Genomic DNA, 20901 nt, shown 5'->3' with positions numbered 1-20901 from the left:
TCACCAAAACATGGGTGGCTTACGTTGTGCCTCAGTCAAAACAACAATATGTGAAATGGAGCCATTCAATATCAGCCACAAAAGTGAAGTTCAACCTGGAAAACCACGTCTACCAGTTTTCGGGAGTCAAGAAGGGGGTTTACTTGTGGATTTCTCGCCTCCTGGTGACACCACAAATTCTACGAGATATTACGAGAACTTTAAAAAACTGAGCCGTGCACTGCAAAACAAAAGGTGTGGCACACTGAGTACGACAATTGTTTTTTGCTTCGCGACAATGCCCATCAACATGCAGCCAAGGGAAATCGAGAGCTGATTGGATCATCTGACTGGGAACCCCTCTGTACAGCCCTGGTCTAGCGCCCGGTGACTGGCACGTGTTCCGGCATTTGAAGCAGCCGTCAGGGTGATCAATGCCATGAAGACAATGAAGAAGGCAAAACGACCAAGAGATTGTCTAATGAGATTGCCGATTTATAAGAGGATGGCACTGAAAAGTTGGTTGAACAACATGATAAGTGCCTTAAGGGGGTAGGACGTCAAACGAGCTGATTTGGAGCAGGAGAGGCACCACACGACATTTTAATTTCCACTGTCTGTACTTTTACAAATAAATTCATAAAACTTTGTCAACATGACCAGGAGGGATTCAGAGTTCACACTCTTAGCAATGTAAGTTCAAAAATATAACAAAATAAATTCTTTTACATGCAAAATTTCCCCATTTTTTCACTTACTATTGGCTGCATTTGTTGCTATAGGTACACTTTCCTTTAGAAGTGAGAGAGATACTTCGATGAATTTTGCACAGCATACAAACCATATTTACAGGTCCAAGAAACTCTAGAATTTTCCAAATCTATTAAAAACTGTGGTAAAAAATGTAACAGCTCATTCATTTTTTCATTAATTAAATAAATTCTAGAGTTTGATACACCAGTAAGTATGGTTTGTATGCTGTGCAAAATTCATCGAAGAACCTCTCTTACGTATGAAGAAAAGTGCACCTATAGTAATAAATACAGCCAATAGTAAGTTAAAAAAGCGATGAAATTTCACACGTAAAAAAAATTATTTTGTTATATTTTTGAACTTACATTGCTAAGAGTGTGAATTCTGAGTCCCTCCTGGTCATGTTGACAAAGTTTTATGAATTTATTTGTATAAGTATAGACAGTGGAAATTAAAATGTCGTGTGGTGCCTCTCCTGCTCCAAATCAGCCTGTTTGATGTCCTACCCCCTTAATATTCGTGAGAATTATGTACAATAGTAGATTAAACTACTGGTTCCCATATAAAAAATTTCGAAGAAAATTAAACTTCTTTTATTTTTATTTCGAAATGACACTTACTTAAAAACATGTCTCGTGTTGAAATCGTAGGTATATGTGGAACATTGAAAGTAATGGTGATAGTAAATTACACTGGGGAGCGGCAGTGGAAGAGGAAGAAAGTAACAGTGAACTTTGTCTGGTTCCGCACCTGCCCCTTCCACCACAGAACCCATCCCTCGTTCCACCACAGCTGGTGCAGTGCTTACCGTGATAACAACGTGCCCTTTGAACATGAAGCCCTCGCTGTCATCGCCCAGGTAGGTCTCTAAGAAGATGTCGTAGTGCGAGGGCAGCACCTCATTTGAGAGGCGGAATGATGACGAAGCATTGGTGCCAGACGCCTGGGTGACGGTGGTGCCGTGCAGCTTTCCACGCTCCGGCCCAGACACCTGGGTCGCAGCCATGCTGTCTGTGTCGTCAGGCCCCGTCCCAGACGCCGACTGGGACTGGAGCAGCAGCACCAGCAACCACAGCGTGCCACCCACCGCAGCTCGCCAAGGGGGCGGTTGCAGCATCGACAGGCCCATCCTGAAAGAACAGAAAAAAATCTCCAAATCCACTCACTTTTTCTCTTAGCCCACAGGCCACGCCACTGTCACATATTGCATAATGCCACACAGCATAGAAAAAAAGTGTCACATATTCATGCAGGAGGTAGCATTCGTCAAAGTTACAAGAAAAGTGCCTGTTATGATATGTGTGGAAACTTGTAACAGCAACGACTCGGTACTATTCCACATATAAGTAATTCTTTTCATCTGATTTTACAATAAACTTGTATAATTGACGTTCTGATTTAATTTCTTTTTGTTTCATGCCATTATGTTAAGAAAACTGTAAATAAGTTTCAATGTGAATATTAATCTTCATGTCAAATGTCAAGTAATATTATAATAGAATTGAAATGTTTCCCCAAGGGTCGGTGCTGGGGCCACTGCTGTTTCTTATTTATATAAATGATATGCCTTCTAGTATTACAGGTGATTCAAAAATATTTCTGTTTGCTGATGACACCAGCGTGGTAGTGAAGGATCTTGTGTGTAATACTGAAACAGTATCAAATAATGTAGTTCATTAAATAAGTTTGTGGCTTGTGGAAAATAATTTGATGATAAATCACAGTAAGACTCAGTTTTTACAATTTCTAACTCACAATTCAACAAGAACTGATATTTTGATCAGACAGAATGGGCATATTATAAGCGAGACGGAACAGTTCAAGTTCCTAGGCGTTCGGATAGATAGTAAGCTGAGGTGGAAAGCCCATGTCCAGGATCTTGTTCAGAAACTAAATGCTGCTTTATTTACCATTAGAACAGTATCTGACATAAGTGACAGTTCAACACGAAAAGTAGCATACTTCGCATATTTTCATACACTTATGTCGTATGGTATTATTTTTTAGGGTAAGTCTTCTGATTCAAAAAGGGTATTTTTGGCTGAAAAATGGGCTGTTCGAGCTATATGTGGTGTAAGTTCGAGAACCTCTTGTCGGCCTCTATTCGATAGTCTGGGAATTCTGACATTTCCCCGCACAGTATATATTTTCTTTAATGTCATTTGTTGTTAGCAATATTGGCCTATTCCCAAGAGTTAGCAGCTTTCACTCAGTTAATACCAGGCAGAAATTAAATCTGCATGTGGAATGCACTTCCTTCACTGTTGTGCAGAAAGGAGTGCAGTATTCTGCTGCATCCATTTTCAATATGCTATCAAGAGAACTCAAAAATCTTAGCAGTAGCCCAAACTATTTCAAGTCCAAACTGAAGAGTTTCCTCATGGCTCACTCCTTCTATTCTGTCGAGGAGCTCCTGGAAGAACTGAAAAATTAAGCAAATTCCAGTGTTACACTGTTGATTTTCTTTATTTAAACTTACGACTTATCACCTGAATATGTTTTTTTTATATTTCATTTTATCTGTTTCTAATATCGTGTTACAATTTCAGGTATTGACTCGTTCCATTACCATGGAGACTTCTTAATTTGGTCCCACGGAACAACAAACAAATAAATAAATAAAATAATATTCCTGTATATAGCCATGAAAATAAATGTATAGACACTTTGTCAAGTATCAGAAATATGTGAGAATAAGATTAACGTACCAAGACCAAAGGAACTTCAGATTGTCAATTGTGAACAGCATCCAGGATCAAGTTACGTAATGTCTATTCTTTTTATTATTTTAATAAATGTGTGTGAAAATTAATCAAGTTCTGTTTAAAGTTGGTCACCGTCAATCTGCTACTCTAAGAGTGCAAGTGGCATTTCTATCGTCTGACGTAACGGTAGAAGATAAACACGCCATGATAGGACCACGAGACATATTGCTGACACTCGCCTGCTTCCCTAGAGCGACAAGTCAAATAATCTGATGGTGTGTGTCCTGAAGGTCTTACAGGACGCACACCACAGTCAGGGATTACAAACTGATGCCCATTGAAATATGGGCAAGTCTGTCCTTCCACCGCCATCTCTCAGTTACATAGGAGCAGACACTATATGCAGTGCCGCATGTGGTTACCATGCATCCTGACACATCCTTCACCCTTCTTTCTCTCACGCATGGCTCCATTCAGACTGTGTCACATGCATCGTTCACACGCTCCTGTAAAGTCTGCACATTCTCAATGGCTTAGGCAAGTATCTCCACAGCTAGAAATTGAGTAGATTCACGTACGATGAACGGAGAAGTATTCTATCGGATGTCCTCGGCCAATCCATCGTCCACCAAACGTTGCGGGGAGCTACAGTCGCACGATCTGTGGAAGATGGAACTGGTGCCGCACCGTTCGTCTTTCTGCGAGGGTAACGTTGGATTTCTGTCGGTGGGGACATTTTAAGACATTAGTGCATGCCCAAACCGTGATCAATTTACATCAGTTACTGGAGGTGGTTTTTTTTGTGGTTTTAGGGCGCACAACTACAGTGGTCATTAGCGCCCAGACTAAGTTATGAACGCACTGCGAGGCACGAGGTTAGAAACAGCAAGTAAAAGGGTCAACACTATAAAATGCACATTAACAGGCATCGGGGTAAAAGAAAACAGCATAATCAAATGTCCTTAGACAGATTTGTAGAGTGGATAAAACGAAGAACGCGAGCAGCTGCTCCTGGGTCATCCGCTAAAATGGCATCCAGACTACATGCCAGGCCAAGATCAAGACACAGTGTATAAAACTTCGGACAGGACGTTAAGATGTGGCGTACCGTCGGCAATTGCCCACACGGGCAGAACGGCGCTGGCGCTGGCGCAGCCGTCAGCAGATGCCTGTGGCTGAACCGACAGTGTCCGACCCGTAACCGGGCCGAAACGACCTCCTGCCGACCAGAAGGGCGTGAAGAGGTCGTACGAGCCGTGGTAGTTGTTTCGAGGCCCGAAGCTCGTTTTCAGTAAGTGTAGACCAATCGGCACGCCACAGCGATAAAATGCGCTGACAAATGACCCTGCTACAATCAGATGAAGGGACACAACAAGAAGCTGTCCGAGGCTGGAGGACCGCAGACTCAGCCGCGGCATCTGCAGCTTCGCTCCCAGGGGTACCGACACGGCCAGGAACCCACATAAACGTAACCCGAGAACCGTCGTACGCCGGCTGCTGAAGAGAGCGTCGGATCCGGTGCACGAAGGGGTGAACCGGATACGGATCACTGAAGCTCTGGATGGCGCTCAGGGAATCAGAGCAGATAACATAAGCAGAATGTCGTTGGCGGCGGATGTAAAGAACAGCCTGACAGAGGGCAAGTAGCTCAGCTGTGAAGACCGAACAATGGCCACGGAGCCGGTACTTGAAACTGTGTGCCCCGACAATAAAAGAACCCTCAACACCGTCATTCGTCTTAGAGCCATCTGTATAAATGAAGATCGTATTACTGAAATTCTAACTAAGTTCGACAAACCGCGAGCGGTATACCGAAGCTGGGGTAACCCTGCTTTGGGAGCGAGATGAGGTCAAGGTGAACGCGAACCTGAGCCTGGATCCAAGGTGGCGTTTGGCTCTCGCCCACTCTAAAGGTTGCAGGGAGTGGAAAATCAAGGTGCTAAAGGAGGGGACGAAAGCGAACTCCAGGGGGTAGCAGGGCAGAGACATACAACCCGTACTGACGGTCGAGGGAGTCGTCAAGAAAGGAACGCTAAGGCGGCTGGCCGGGCACTGACAACAGCCGACAGGCATCCCGACAGAGCAGGATATCGGGCCGGTGGGTCAGTGGCAAGTCACCGGCTTCGGCATGGAGACGCTCGACGCGACTAGTAGAGAACGCTCCGACCGCAAGACGTAACCCCCGACGTTGTACAGAGTTGAGGCGGCGTAAGATGGACGGCCGTGCAGAGGAGTGTACGAAGCTCCCATAATCCAGCTTTGAGCGGACGGTCGACCGATACAGGCGAATAGGACGGTTCGATCCGCTCCCCACGACGTTCCGCTGAGAACACGGAGGAGATGTAGGGAACGGGTACAACTGGAGTGTGATGCAATCTGAATGGAGTTAGGTGTGTTGTAAAGAGTGTGTGATTCACTGTGAAGAAGGGCTGAAGGATGTGTTAGGATGTGTACCGACTGTAAATGTCTACTTCTGCCTAACAGACAGATGAGAATGAGAGGACACATTGGCCAATATCTCACTGTTTCTGGACCCATGGTTTTATAGCCTTTTTATTTAGTTTTTACCAGTATTACCCTGTAATGGGATGTGTGACTTTTTTTTTAATCAAAGAGTATACTCAAGTCCAGTAGCAGCATTCTTGTATAAAAAATGTACTTCTCTGAACGGTACACATTTTTGGAAGACGATTCCAAGAGGTGTTACAAATTTTATGATATGCCCTACACGCAGTTGCTTATATGACTTAATTATCACTTCTGGTTTCGGTTTATAGCCATCGTCAAAGCACAGCAAAAAAGGGGTGAAACAACCAGAAACACACACAGTACAATCAGCTATACGTGAGTTGTTATAGCCTAATACTGACGAAAGTACACGTATTGTTTTTGTATCATATCAATATGGCAAAGTTATTACATATTGCCGGCCGATGTGGCCGAGCGGTTCTAGGCGCTTCAGTCTGGAACCGCGCGCCGCTACAGTCGCAGGTTTGAATCCTGCCTCGGGCGTGGATGTGTGTCATGTCCTTAGGTTACTTAGGTCTAAGTAGTTCTACGTTCTAGGGGACTGATGACCTCAGATGTTAAGTCTCATAGTGCTCAGAGCCATTTGAACCATTTTATTAAATATTAAGATGGCCCCACCGCAATTGCTGAACTTTAGCTAACCAAACTCAAGATTGAAAGCACAGCTATAACTGGTCACCATCTTATAAATAAAGCAAGGAGCAACAAACAATAACTGTATGTCATCAAAAACACCTCACAGCACTGACGTCGCTAGCAGCGAATAGTATGAAAATGTAAAAAGTGTAGCCTAATATTATAAATTGGCATATGAGTTCAGATAATGATAATATGTAAGGTTTCAGTGATAACGACATTATGGTTTTGTTATGGAATCAGTTTTAGAAATATAATATTATCATTATTATTAAAGCTGCTGCTAAGTAAAACTTTTTTAAAAGTCGGAAAACTGTGACAAAGTATGGTTATTCAGTTTGTTTCAGAATAGTCGTGTTTCTCTGTATCTTTTTTTGCTTCTTAGTCATGAGCCTTCTGACTCGGTTTGATGCGGCCCGCACGAATTCCTCTCCTGTGACAACCTCTCCATGTCAGAGTAGCACTTGCAACCTACATCCTCAGTTTGGTTGAACACGTGCTTTCTATACATACAGAAATTCAGAAACTAAGCACTAAGCATGTGTCACATAACTGGCTGTCAAAGAAGCATGCTAAAAAGTACACATTATTTGTGCAGTGGTTGGACTATGGGAGGAAGTTCTCATTCATAATACGTTTCACAAGCTGTAAACCCCACTACATGTTGTCACGTATTAGAGGTAGTATTTCCAAAAGAATGTAAGTACTTGTAACTTACGTAAAGAGCGTTACAGTACTACGTAACAGTGATAATAGTAATCATCCTTTAAAAATAATTCAGTTTTGTGACCGAAAGACAGTTGAACTTTTTTTTTTGTTTTTACGCTACAGAAAATTACATTTAACCCCTGAGTCTGAAATTATGCCCAGGCTGGGAACGGCTGATGTAACAGCACGTGACTACATACAGCTCATAGAACTTTACACGCCAGTCGTTGTTCATGCAGAAAAAAATGGGCGATTGTTTGAACACTTCATTCGAGTGATGATTCCGCTGCAGGTCCATCCATCTGAGGACAGATGTTAGTTATGTACAGTGTACTGCAACCGCTCTTAAAACTTTGAACATGTGTAGATTCCTAACTAAAATTCATAGAATTTGATTTCAACAGATTTGTACACGTGTGGTTTAAACACATGAGCTACACGACAGAAAAAAACAGAGCTGTATTTAAAATTTATATTCAGTGTCATCTTAGACAGAGTGATAGCCACGCGGAATTAGCCGAGCAGTCTATGGCGCTGCATTCATGGACTGTGCGGCTGGTCCCGGCGGAGGTTCGAGTCCTCCCTCGGGCATGGGTGTGTGTTGTGGGACGGCGGGTGGTATAAGTGTTAATGTTCCTATTACTTATTTAATTCTGTTGTTTGCCATTCTCAACACTGGCTCTCTAACTACAATACTGGCAACCAGAAAGTGATAGCAAAACGTGAAACCTGTAATTAGAATTACTAGTGCCCACTTCATCTGAGAAATACATTTATAGCTACAGCTTGTAGCTCTGAGGAATTAGGAGATTGTCTGGGATTCATAATCAAAAACCAATGTCTCTAAAATGTTCACTATATTGGGAAAGTCACTTACCAAAAGAATCCACACAATCCAACTACCAGAGCAGTTCAGAGTCTAATGCACTGATGCAACTATAACTGTTCAAATTAAATGTTCAAGTGAATGCTCGCCATAATTTGATAATAATGTTCGTCAAACGCCACACTAATAATGGTAGAATGTCTGTCCTGCAGCGGCACATGAAATACGACATACGCAAACTAAAGATAGATCATTAACGTCATCCCAAAATTAACACTTCACTCGAAAACGATTTCATGGTTACGCTTATCCCAAGTAACTTATTACTGCATTCGAGGCTGTTTATATCAGCGATACCCACGCTACGCGACTCCCAGCACAGGTGGTGCGCTAATCATCGTCTGGAGAGAACTGGGGCCTTCTTTCTCGAACGCAGCATTCTTACATATAAAGCCGCACTGCGGACGGCTAAGGGAACGCCTGATCAAATGTACTCTACCGACTAGCTGCTGGGCTAGTAATTCACCACTTTAAGTTATCGAATAAATCATTGCTTCCTTTGCTGGTGGCCGATGAAGCTTTCAATTTAAATGTGCAATCAGGACACAGGCAAGTAATCATAATAAAAGTCTGACGTGCCTAAGTCAATTATTTTGGGCGAGATAATTAATTTAATAACACTACACGCAGTAGACGAGCTCTGAACTTGCCCTTTGCAGATACGCTATCACTATAGTTTTATAGTTATTCAGTTGAGACGTCTCACATCTTTATGATTATAGCGGATCTCCCTTCTACTTAAATTTAAACATCCTAGCTTTACTTATTCGCCTACTTAATCAATCTTGCTTCCTTAATGTTTAAGATAAAAACCATAAAATCATAAATTTCAACTAAAATTTTAATTTGTGAGATCCAGAATACTGTTTCTACTAAATTATTATGCAAAAGGAATCTAAATATAAATCTTTAAGTTTCTAGCTCTTTTCTGTTGCGCCAATGATTTTTACAGAAAAACGTCCAAATTTCGAAAAGGGTTAAAGCTATTGAACTGATATTCAACACATATTGATTTAGTATTACTCCAGACATACTAGAAACGTTTCAGGTTATTTACTTGATTTTTAAAGTATTGCGCAACATTCATGACGTCAGAGCTAGTTACAGCGGACTGGCTGGCACAATGATGTGAATTTTATAAGGCGCGAGTAGGATGCTTCCCTACAGTGTTTCTTTCCTAAGGATAATTTAGGATAAGTAGTGTGTAAGCTTAGGGACTGATGACATAGGAAGTTAAGTCTCATAAGATTTCACACACTTTTGAACAGAGAGTAATAAGGGAATGCACGTAGCAGAGATTGGCTGGAATACAGATGAATGGTAAGTTCAATTGTCTTGCATACGCAGATGATATAGTGCTGCTAACTGAACAAAATCACAATCTCAAAGAAATGTACCAGAAAGCGCACAACAAAGCACTGAAAGTAGGGCTGAAGGTGAATCAGGACAAAAGGAGAGTTAACGTAATTAGGAAGACTTTGTGACATTAGGTACCAGACAATTCAGCAGTTCAGATACTTGAGATTTTGGTTTACCAGTGATAACAGGTTAGGAATGGAGATCAAGGAGACAACAGCAGTGCCAACGAGATGCATGTATTCCCTCAGCGAGACGCTGGTCTCAGAATCAATATTGAAAGGTCTCTGTTGAATTCCTTTCATGTTAATTTCTTAAATCTGTTGTCATTTACGGCATAAATTCCTCTTCTAAATTTACAGTGGTGTTTCTGCCTATCTGGTAGGAGACTGAGCAGTGATACGTGTTACTTTTACACATAAAAAAGAACGATCTATCACACTACTACACTTTAAAACACAGTTTATATGTAATTCATGTCACACAGCCTCATACGGAACCTACATACGCTTTCTATTATACACTGTATATGATAAGATACTCTCATACCTCTTCCCATCTCTGTGAGAGGATGAATGAGCAAATGTATTTGTAGTTACACGCTTGATGGTAGCAGAAAGCGTGTCTGCTAGAGAACAGTAGGACCAACGTCGGAACAGGTAGCTACGCTTTCTACTAGCAGAGAGGTTTCTGTTCTTAGTATGGTCCTGTCCGTCCCTTGTCATGTCGGTATAGGAAGCTGCCTCTCTGGTCACTTCCGTTTGTATCTGTTAAGCACGCGCGGTAGGGCCCAGGTCAGTCTGTCCGCGGCGAGCGTCTGAAGTGGCAAGATCTCCGGCTAAGCGCGTGTCTGCTAAGTCCGCAGGACAATGGACTTCTTAAGTTCAGCCTAACTGAAAATTTAATCAACTTTATTTCAAGTTTAGCTCTAAAATATCTAATGTTATCTTAAGTTGCAACGCAGTGTATTTCGAGTGCGATCTTCAGATTATTTTACAGTAGTTGCTTTGTCACTAGTTTGTGAGTAAAGTGGAACCACGTGTTGATCAGTAACTCTAACTAAGATCATCAATCTTAAATGCGAATGTGCGTGAGATTATAACGTCTCGTCTTGACAATATTTTTCAATATAGTAACTTTTCTTTATGTTCAACCCACGTGGGGGGTACTTTGTGAGACCAGTACCACGTGCTTATACAGTTGTTTGACCCATCAGGTTAATAGTAAGACGATAGTAACCAGTTCGACGTTCTTCTTTTGTAAATTGTGTTTCGATGTAATTTATTTTAATTTTCAAAATTATTGTGGAGTTACACTCTTTGCGTAAACCAAGTTGACCACATGAAGCATGTGGTGTAAGCATCAAAGTAGCCCTCAGCTATTCTTTTCGGGAAGATTTCACAGAGAGTTAGTATGAATTTAGTATACCAGTGTGTGGTAATTTCATGACATACAGGATTGCACTACGAATGTAACTTCTTTGGGTGAAAATTGAATCGGTTGGTTGTGGTTAATTTCCTCTTTCATATGTTTCAACGTTCTTCGTGTGTTATTTTATGACTACAATGTTGTATGTAGTCTCCCAATCTTGGCTGCCTATTTGATGTGTTCCGTAAGATTCCAAACTCACATTTACACAATCCTAAATAAGGCACCAGTTTAGTTATGAATCACGTTTGATATGCTGAAATTTTAACAGAAGAATGATCAATGTTAAAATAAATGTCCAAATATAAACTGATTTATTTCTTTTTATTTAAATTGCCTTTTCATATATGCATATATCACCGGTTATCGTAAGATGACTAATAAAAGATTATAATTAACGTTGGTCTGGTTAGGAATTTGGTAAGCTAGACTGGATACCTGGTGAAACAGTTCCGCAGTAATGCAAGCTTAACTTCCTCAGATAGCTCACAGCTTTTAACCCACTTTTATGGTCTTGAATATCAGCACTGCTTTCAGAACAAATTAATGCAACAACTTTACAATATCAGCGGATACTAAGATGAGAATATACCCTGAGATGACATAAATGACGGGATAGTGATATGGACAACTATACATCGTGGTAGAAAGGAGCAGTGCATTTGTACTCAGGTGATCCATGTGTAAAGGTTTACGTCGAGATTATGGCCACGTGTTGAAAATAAATTTTCGGTATGGTAGTTGGAACTAGAAGTATGGGACAGTCCATTTCACAAATCCTTAGGAAGGGAATTTAATATTCCGAGATCCACACAATCAAGAATGTGCCCACAATGCCAAATTTCAAGCGCGACCTTCTCTTTATGACCGAGAGCAACGGCGTTTCCGTGGAGGTGTCAGCGCTAACAGCCGAGCAACACTACGTAGAATAACCACAGAAACCAAGGTGGGGCGTACTACGAACGTATCTGTTAGGATTGTGTTGTGTACATAGTTCCGCGTAGTTGTTGTGTACACAACTTTCCCACTAGAGCGCGCCCCGGTAACCACAACAGCGCAGGCGCAGCGCTCGTCCGTCTCCGCACTACGAGATGGCGCTGCCTTAGAGACGGACCAAATTCTGCTTCCGCCGATCCGCGTATTAATATGTAACGCAGCCAATGAGATTGCTGCTAACATAGAACCTTTTCTCCTTGGGGATCACACTCACGCAGTGATACCTGAACGCTCGAGGTATTATAAAGAGTGTACAGACCTCCGATTAGCCAGTCTGCATTAGTCTGTAGTCAAGTTTCAGTCTGCACCTAATAAGATCATCATATTCCTGTACATAGCCATGAAGCTAAATGAATAGACAGTTTGTCAAGTATCACAGATATGTGAGAATAAGATTAACGTACCAAGACCAAAGGAACTTCAGATTGTCAGTTGTAAACAGCATCCACAATCAAGTTACGTAAGTTTCATACTTTTTACTATTTTAATAAATGTGTGTGAAAATTAATCAAGTTCTGTTTAAAGTTGGTCACCGTCAATCTGCTACTCTAAGCGTGCAAGTGGCATTTCTATCGTCTGACCTAACGGCAGAAGATAAACACGCCACAATAAGACCACGAGACATATTGCTGACACTCGCCTTCTTCGCTAGAGCGACAAGTCACATGATCTGATGGTGTGTGTACCGAAGGTCTTACAGCACTCACACCACAGATTGTGTGGCGAAATTCGGCGTTAATGGGCCACGGCAGCGGACGACCGATGGGAGTGGCTCTGCTAACAGCACGACATCGCCTGCAGCGCTTCAGCCGGGCTCGTGGCCGTATCACTTGGACGCTAGGCAACTGGAAACCCGTGGCCTGCTCAGACGAGTCCCTACCTCAGTCGGTGAGAGGTAATGGTAGGTTTCGAGTGTAGCGCAGAACCCACGAGGCTATGGACCCAGGTTGTCAACAAGGTACTGTCCAAGCTGATGGTGGTTCCATCACGGTGTGGGCTGTGCTTACATGAAATCGACTGGGTCCTCCAGTCCGACTGAACCGATTATTGAACGTAAATGATTCTGTTGCCACTTGTATGAACATCAAGAGCTCAGATGGAAACGCAGTTCTAAGCAAAGAAGGGAAAGCAGAAAGGTGGGAGGAGTATATAGAGGGTCTATACAAGGGCGATATACTTGAGGACAATATTATGGAAATGGAAGAGAATGTAGATGAAGATTAAATGGGAGACACGATACTGCGTGAAGAGTTTGGCACAGCACTGAAAGACCTGAGTTGAAACAAGGCCCCCAGAGTAGACAACGTTCCATTGGAACTACTAACAGCCTTGGGAGAGCCAGTCCTGACAAAACTCTACCATCTGGTGAGCAAGATGTATAAGACAGGCGAAATACTCTCAGACTTCAAGAAGAATATAATAATTCCAATCCCAAAGAAAGCGGGTGTTGACAGATGTGAAAATTACCGAACAGTCAGTTTAATAAGTCACAGCTGCAAAATACTAACACAAATTCTTTACAGACGAATGGAAAAACAAGTAGAAGCCGACCTTGGGGAAGATCAGTTTGGATTCTGCAGAAATACTGGAACACGTGAGGCAATACTGAACTTACGACTTATCTTAGAAGAAAGATTAAGAAAAGGCAAACCTACGTTTCTAGCATTTGTAGACTTAGAGAATGATTTGACAATGTTGACTGGAATACTCTCTTTCAAATTCTAAAGGTGGCAGGGGTAAAATACAGGGAGCGAAAGGCTATTTACAGTTTGTACAGAAACCAGATGGCAGTTATAAGAGTCGAGAGACATGAAAGGGAAGCAGTGGTTCGGAAGGGAGTAAGACAGGGTTGCAGCCTCTCCCCTATGTTATTCAATCTGTATATTGAGCAAGCAGTAAAGGAAACAAAAGAAAAATTCGGAGTAGGTATTAAAATCCATGGAGAAGAAATAAAACTTTGAGTGTGCCGATGACATTGTCATTCTGTCAGAGACAGCAAGGGACTTAGAAGAGCAGTTGAATGGAATGCATAGTGTCTTGGAAGGAGGATATAAGATGAACATCAACAACAGCAAACCGAGTATAATGGAATGTAGTCGAATTAAGTCGGGTGATGCTGAGGGAATTAGATCAGGAAATGAGACACTTAAAGTAGTAAAGGAGTTTTGCTATTTGAGGAGCAAAATAACTGATGATGTCCGAAGTAGAGAGGATATAAAATGTAGACTGGCAATGGCAAGGAAAGCATTTCTGAAGAAAAGAAATTTGTTAACATCGAGTATAGATTTAAGTGTCAGGACGTCTTTTCTAAAAGTATTTGTATGAAGTGTAGCCATGTATGGAAGTGAAACATGGGCTAGAAATAGTTTGGACAAGAAGAGAATAGAAGGTTTCGTAATGTGGTGCTACAGAAGAATGCTGAATATTAGATGGGTAGATGACATAACTAATGAGGAGGGATTGAATAGAGTGGGCACAACTTGACTAGAAGAAGGGATCGCTTGGTAGGACATGTTCTAAGGCATCAAGGGATCATCAATTTAGTATTGGAGGGCAGCGTGGAGGGTAAAAATCGTAGAGGGAGACCAAGACATGAATACACTAAGGAGATTCAGAAGGATGTAGGTTGCAGTAGGTACTGGGAGATGAAGAAGCTTGCACAGGATAGAGTAGCATGGAGAGCTGCATCAAACCAGTCTCAGGACTGAAGACCACAACAACAACAACAACAACAACATGATTCTGTTCGGCTACTTCGAGACAATTTGTAACCATTCATAGACCTAATTTTTTACGGATCACAATGTGACATGCCACCGGACCACAATTGTTCACGATTGGTTTGAAGAACATTCTGCACAATGGTTTGGCCTCACAGACCGGCCGACACGAATCCCATCGAACATCAATGGGACGCGATAGACATGTGCGTCCCTGCAAAAAATCCTGCACCTGGAAAACTTGCGCAAGTATGGGCGGCTATAGAACCAACATGGCTGCAGTGGACGGCCAAAGACTTGTTGAGTCCATGCCACGCCGATTTGCTTCACTACACCGGACACACGATTTTGGTTTTCTCACACTACAACAGCACAGTTCAGAAACTTGCACAGGACTAAACGAGATAAAGAGAACTACTAATATTTGAAAGAAGAGAAATGAGAAAGACGTGCGGAGTGATTTTAGATGATGAAGAATGGACAGTGAGGACGAATGAGAAAATGCACCTATTGATGCAACAAACAATAATCCCATGGAAGCCAAAGAGAGAAAGAATCCAGTGGGCTGGCCGTGCAGCCTGTGTGCCAGAAGGAAGACAGATGAAAAATTGCTTTGAGGTGCGAAACTACACAACTGGCCATTAAAATTGCTACACCAAGAAGAAATGCAGATGATAAACGGATATTCATTGGACAAATATATTATACTAGAACTGACATGTGATTACATTTTCACGCAGTTTGGGTGCATAGATCCTGAGAAATCAGTACCCAGAACAACCACCTCTGGCCGCAATAACGGCCTTGATACGCCTGGGCATTGAGTCAAACAGAGCTTCGATGGCGTGTACAGGTACAGCTGCCCATGCAGCTTCAACACGATACCACAGTTCATCACGAGCAATGACCAGCCTATTGTGACGAGCCAGTTGCTCGGCCACCATTGACCAGACGTTTTCAGATCTGGAGAATGTGCTAGCCAGGGCAGCAGTCGAACATTTTCTGCATCCAGAAAGGCCCGTACAGGACCTGCAACATGCGGTCGTGCATTATCCTGTTGAAATGTAGGTTTTCTCAGGGATCGAATGAAGGGTAGAGCCACGGGTCGTGACACATCTGAAATTTAACCTTGTGTGAATGCTGTGAAAAGCCAATCATTTGCGTATCACAGCATCTTCTTCCTGTCGGTTAAATTTCGCGTCTGTAGCACGTCATCTTCGTGGTGTAGCAATTTTAATGGCCAGTAGTGTAAACACCAGGCAAGGCGACAGACAGTGTAATGTTACTGACGTTCACCTATTTAAATAAATATTCCTTTTACTTATTGTTTTGAAAGCTACAACAGAATCGAGATAATGAGTCACGAAATTCCTGAAGTTTTCCCGCAACTCCGCTACTGCAGCGCCGCCATGGGTTTGTCATGTACAAACACACTGCGGGAAGATTGCGTATTGTGTGTATGGAGTGGGGAAACGCATTCCAAACACAAATGAGGCCGTAATTCGGAGTTTGTTGTGACGCTGTAAACTGTTGTAGCTTCAGCTGGATTTCGAGCACGTGAAGGACTATTATTGCTTGTAAAAAAAGCGGAAAATTAGCACAGACGATTAATCAATGATACAGCAGTGGTAGCTGCAAGTGGACACGAACTGCGTTTTGTGGTAAATGTAATGCAACTTGTGCTAGCTGTACGTGAAAACATGCCCAAAAGTGTGAAGAAAGCATTACAGGACTAGAAAGAGAATCTTGAAGATATATATAAAAAGAATAACTCTTCAAAATGCATAATGTACTCTGGTGGACAAAATTGAATATGATATGAAACCATGTATTTTTTGACTCACTCTACATACTGCTACAATGAGATTCCGTCAAAACGCGTTTTAAAACCTCGAAAAAGAGCTGTGGAAAGTATCAAATGCAACAAATAGCTCTAGGTCCTCCAGTATGAATAAATCAAACTGCATAAATTCCATCAATTTACTTTATTTAGTTGTACTGGCTTTAGTGTAAGTGTGGTGCACCGATGTGAAAAGTTTTAACTGACCCACTATGACCAACTGGTATTCGTTTTCAGTATACTTGTGTACTTTTTTTACATTACGACTGTTCAGAAGTACAGAAGTCAGACGTAAAACTTTTGTTCTGTTACGGTGGAGAGTGACTGCGTACTTTTCATTGATTTTTAACTGTTCTAATTAGAAAACTGCAGGTCACGTGACTGATGTACTTAACTCTTTTCCAATACGACGACATTCCTTTCTAACCGGCTCACCAAGTTTTTGACCGAGCAGAAAAGAAACTTAAAATTTCAGACATACTGAATACAAACACACAGGTGCAAGTTTGTGCAGAATTGGCTGAAACTACGATTTTGGAGAAAGACGGGGAAATATTTGTTTACAAGGAAATAAGCAAATATACGAAGCCTGTTAATGGGATGAGTTCAAATGGCTCTCAGCACTATGGGACTTAACATCTATGGGCATCAGTCCCCTAGAACTTAGAACTGCTTAAACCTAACTAACCTAAGGACATCACACAACACCCAGTCATCACGAGGCAGGGAAAAATCCCTGACCCCGCCGGGAATCGAACCCGGGAAACCGGGAGCGGGAAGCGAGACGCTACCGCACGGCCACAAGCTGCGGACGTCAGTGATATGAAAAGAACCCATTTGAAGAACTACATTATAGGCGAAAGGGTTATTGATGTGAAAATCAAAACTCACCTCAACTACGTTTCCGAAAAGTGTTTTTTTCCATTGGCAAACGATGATATCTGAAGGTTTAGCAAAGTATCAAATACGTCTAAAGTATCATTTATGAACAGGATTAAACAAGAAAAGAAGAACGATGTAGAAAAACAACCAGGCCACAGATTCGGAAAAAAATTGAAAGATTATAAAATACTTACGTTTTTCACCGAGATTATCAGGTATACATTTAACGAACCTATTGTCCACGATACTGCTTGCTAATGTTTAGAAGAGGAGCCTGTTCTTGGAAAAATAATATTAACACCATCACAGGAAATGAAGAACGTTTATGGTTTTCTTTCTACTTCTACTTCACTGGATATTAAAAAGCGAATTTTAAAAGAATAAAATTTATTTGTCGGTTATATTTTACTGAAAAGTAATCAAAAAGCATTACGTGCATATAAGCGTACATAAAAAGGCATTGGCCAATAGTACACAACAAACCGTATTTAGTCCATTACATAACTCCTTACACCGGAAACAAAAGCAAAACAATACATTGCAATAAATACGTTTTCTTCAATATCCCTATCTGTGTTTTGCATAAAATTCGAAAAACATTAATGAAATACTTTTAGCGGTATTACATTTCTTGCTTCGCCTAAATATTTTACTTTCTGTGCATTTTGAAAAGCTGCTTCTCCTATATATTTTGAAATCGGGGAAGCAGGCTAGATAAATGTGGTAGTACACGCGAGGCATAGAAGCTAGGGCAAGGGCAGGCCTTTGTGACCGTGCGGTTCTAGGCGCTTCAGTCCGCAACCGCGCTGCTGCTACGGTCGCAGGTTCGAATCCTGCCTTGGGCATGGATGTGGGTGATGTCGTTAGGTTTAAGTAGTTCTAAGTCTAGGGGACTGATGACCTCAGATGTTAAGTCCCATAGTGCTTAGAGTCATTTGAAGCTAGGGCAAGGACAAAGGACGTTTATAAGAAGCGATAGCACTTAATACAAGAATGTAAAATTCGTGCCTACTTTCGAATGCTTTAAAATGAGTTTGAAAACAGTAAAAACGAACTGCAATCGGCGCTAATCTTCTGAAAGTACGTGCCAAGTACGCAGGTATACTCTTAATTTGCTCCTTTCTAGCTTAAACATACCTGGTCACAACTCATCTCTCGTCTTGAAGGATTTTCGACAATACGATTACAGCCGTGATATGAATCTTGCTTATTGCTTCACACTGAGATTTTTTGATTATTATATGAAACAAGAGAAGCGGTGTTACTTTAATTACATTTTATTATTAGTAATGGATAAATCATCATCACGATATGTGACAGGGGAATATGGAAGTAACAGCGTTAAAAATAGAAATTTCTCAGTTTATATCATGCTACCAGAAAGAAATTTTCACTCTATAGTGAGTGCGGGCGGCACACAATATTAATCCGTCAGTAAGTTTTACATCATACCAGTCTTCTTTTACTACATGCTAGTTGCTTGGAACTGCTTCATCTGTCTGCAACTTGAACTTTTTTGCCCTATAGAGTCACGCGACTGTTTGTCGTAGACTGTGCTTACATAAATACCTTGCCTGAAAGGATACGCGCTGTTCATTAAATACATGCATACGACTGTTAACTGGACACACTGGAAATCATAAAACGTGCCGTACTGTACTTGAAAAAGTATTGGAAATCGACGATAGGGACGGGTGACGTTGACTGCTAACATATAATGGCGCAACCAATGAGGAGTGCGTTCGATAAACTACACTTACACGTCATATGTACGAGGTAACAATTAATTCTGTGCGACACGGCATATAGCTGAATGTGCACTCCAATTTTAGCTTTGTTATCACACCCGAGCGTCACCATCACCTCAGAAGTTACGACGTATTCCGAAAGACTCATCAAAAGAAGGTAACGAGCATAAGTGTAAATACGAAATTGAAGCTTCGCTATTGCAAGTCCCATACTAACCACCAACTCGTAATCGTGACATGTACTAAACAATACCTTACACCATCCATCATTCCCTTTTAAACAAAGTTACTGCATTTTTTTTACGATGGTACATCCTCAATAAGCCCATGACTATTCGAAATTATCACGCGCCACATCTGCAGTGCTGTGAAACTGGTTGGTACATTGTCCGCAAGAGGCGCTACAGCACACACGGTCTATCGTTGCCAACGTTACTTCTTTTCAGATCTACAATGAATGTTCATCACGCTGTCATTTTCAAACATCAAAACCCTGCAGGACTATTTAGAAAATATTTTATACACTTTTATATAGTTGAATAAATAACTGGGTAGCTAGAAGTCACGTAAGAAATAAAAAAAACTGCACTTACGTTTGCGGCGGACTATTCACGCACATGTAAGACATCGATTGCACTCTTTTAGACAGTTTTCAGTTGTCGCCAGTGAAAATGTGCCCGGAAATAAACCTCCTCATTGACGCTTTTACTAAACAAATGACAGTGACAGAATCTAGATGCAGCAACCGCTGACAGCATAAAATCATCTGTGGTAGACAGCTGAACATCTGCAACTATAGCAGACGACGAATCCGGACGCGACTTATGAGCTGTGTAGAACCGTTATTACAGACGTAAAGAGAGTTATAATGTGGTAAAAAGTTTCGGATTGTGATTAGTAATTGATTTTTCTCCACTATTCCGCTATTGTAAGAAGCCTCTTTTAGCTGCCTCTACCTAAGTGAGTCTGATAACGACACGAACTTTCGCATAAGACAGCAAATAGTTGGCACTACTTTTAATGTTTGCGCAACCTGTGACTGCTTAATAAGATGGTGTGTGTCTAATGAATGTCTTTGTTACCAAAGACTGGAAAGTTGCACGGGTCACACCAATAATTAAGAAAGGCAATAGGATTAATCCACCACATTACGGACCTATATCAATAACGTCGAAGTGCATCAGGATTTTGGAACATTTATTGTGTTTGAACATTATTAATTAGTTCGAAAAGAAATGTCTGTTCACACACAGTCAACAGGAATTTAGAAAGCATAGTTCTTGTGAAACTCACACGAAGTGTTGAGTGCTATCGACAAGCGATATCCTATTGATCAGTATTTATAGATTTCCAGAAGGCTTATGACACTGTACCTCACAAGTGCTTTGTAATCAAATTTCGTGTTTACAGAATATCGTCTCAGTTATGCGACAAGATTTGTGATATCTTGTCAGAGAGGTCACAGTTCGTAGTAATTGACGGAAATTTATAGAAACGATTTAGGAGACAATCTGAGCAGCCGCCTTAGGTTGTTTGCACATGTCGCTGTCGTTTACTGCCAAGTGAAGTCATCAGAGTCGGCCGGAGTGGCCGAGCGGTTCTAGGCGCTACAGTATGGGACCGCGTGACCGCTACGATCGCAGGTTCGAATCCTTCCTCGGGAATGGATGTGTGTGATGTCCTTAGGTTAGTTAGGTTTAAGTAGTTCTAAGTACTAGGGGACTGATGACCACAA

General features: G+C 41.6%; 1 protein-coding gene across 3 annotated transcripts in view; it reads right to left on the bottom strand.

Annotated features, from left to right (window-relative positions):
- The window catches only part of LOC126293406 (aminopeptidase Ey-like), a 424028-nt gene that overhangs the window by 232810 nt on the left and 170317 nt on the right, over positions 1-20901 (bottom strand). The window contains exons 1-2 of one of the 3 annotated variants that reach the window (XM_049986618.1): positions 19760-19924; positions 1541-1862 (exon numbers count right to left, since the gene is read on the bottom strand). In XM_049986618.1, the coding sequence (XP_049842575.1) occupies positions 1541-1862; positions 19760-19794 (357 nt within the window). In that variant the 5' untranslated portion in view covers positions 19795-19924. Of the gene's footprint in view, positions 1-1540; positions 1863-19759; positions 19925-20901 lie in introns of those variants that run through there. The other 2 variants (XM_049986619.1, XM_049986620.1) reach the window with 2 other exon arrangements.

This window comes from Schistocerca gregaria, chromosome 10 (assembly GCF_023897955.1).
Source record: "Schistocerca gregaria isolate iqSchGreg1 chromosome 10, iqSchGreg1.2, whole genome shotgun sequence".
Lineage (NCBI taxonomy): Eukaryota > Metazoa > Arthropoda > Insecta > Orthoptera > Acrididae > Schistocerca > Schistocerca gregaria.
The sequence above is the reverse complement of the archived record's forward strand: the minus strand, read 5'-3'. Positions and strand labels throughout refer to the sequence as shown.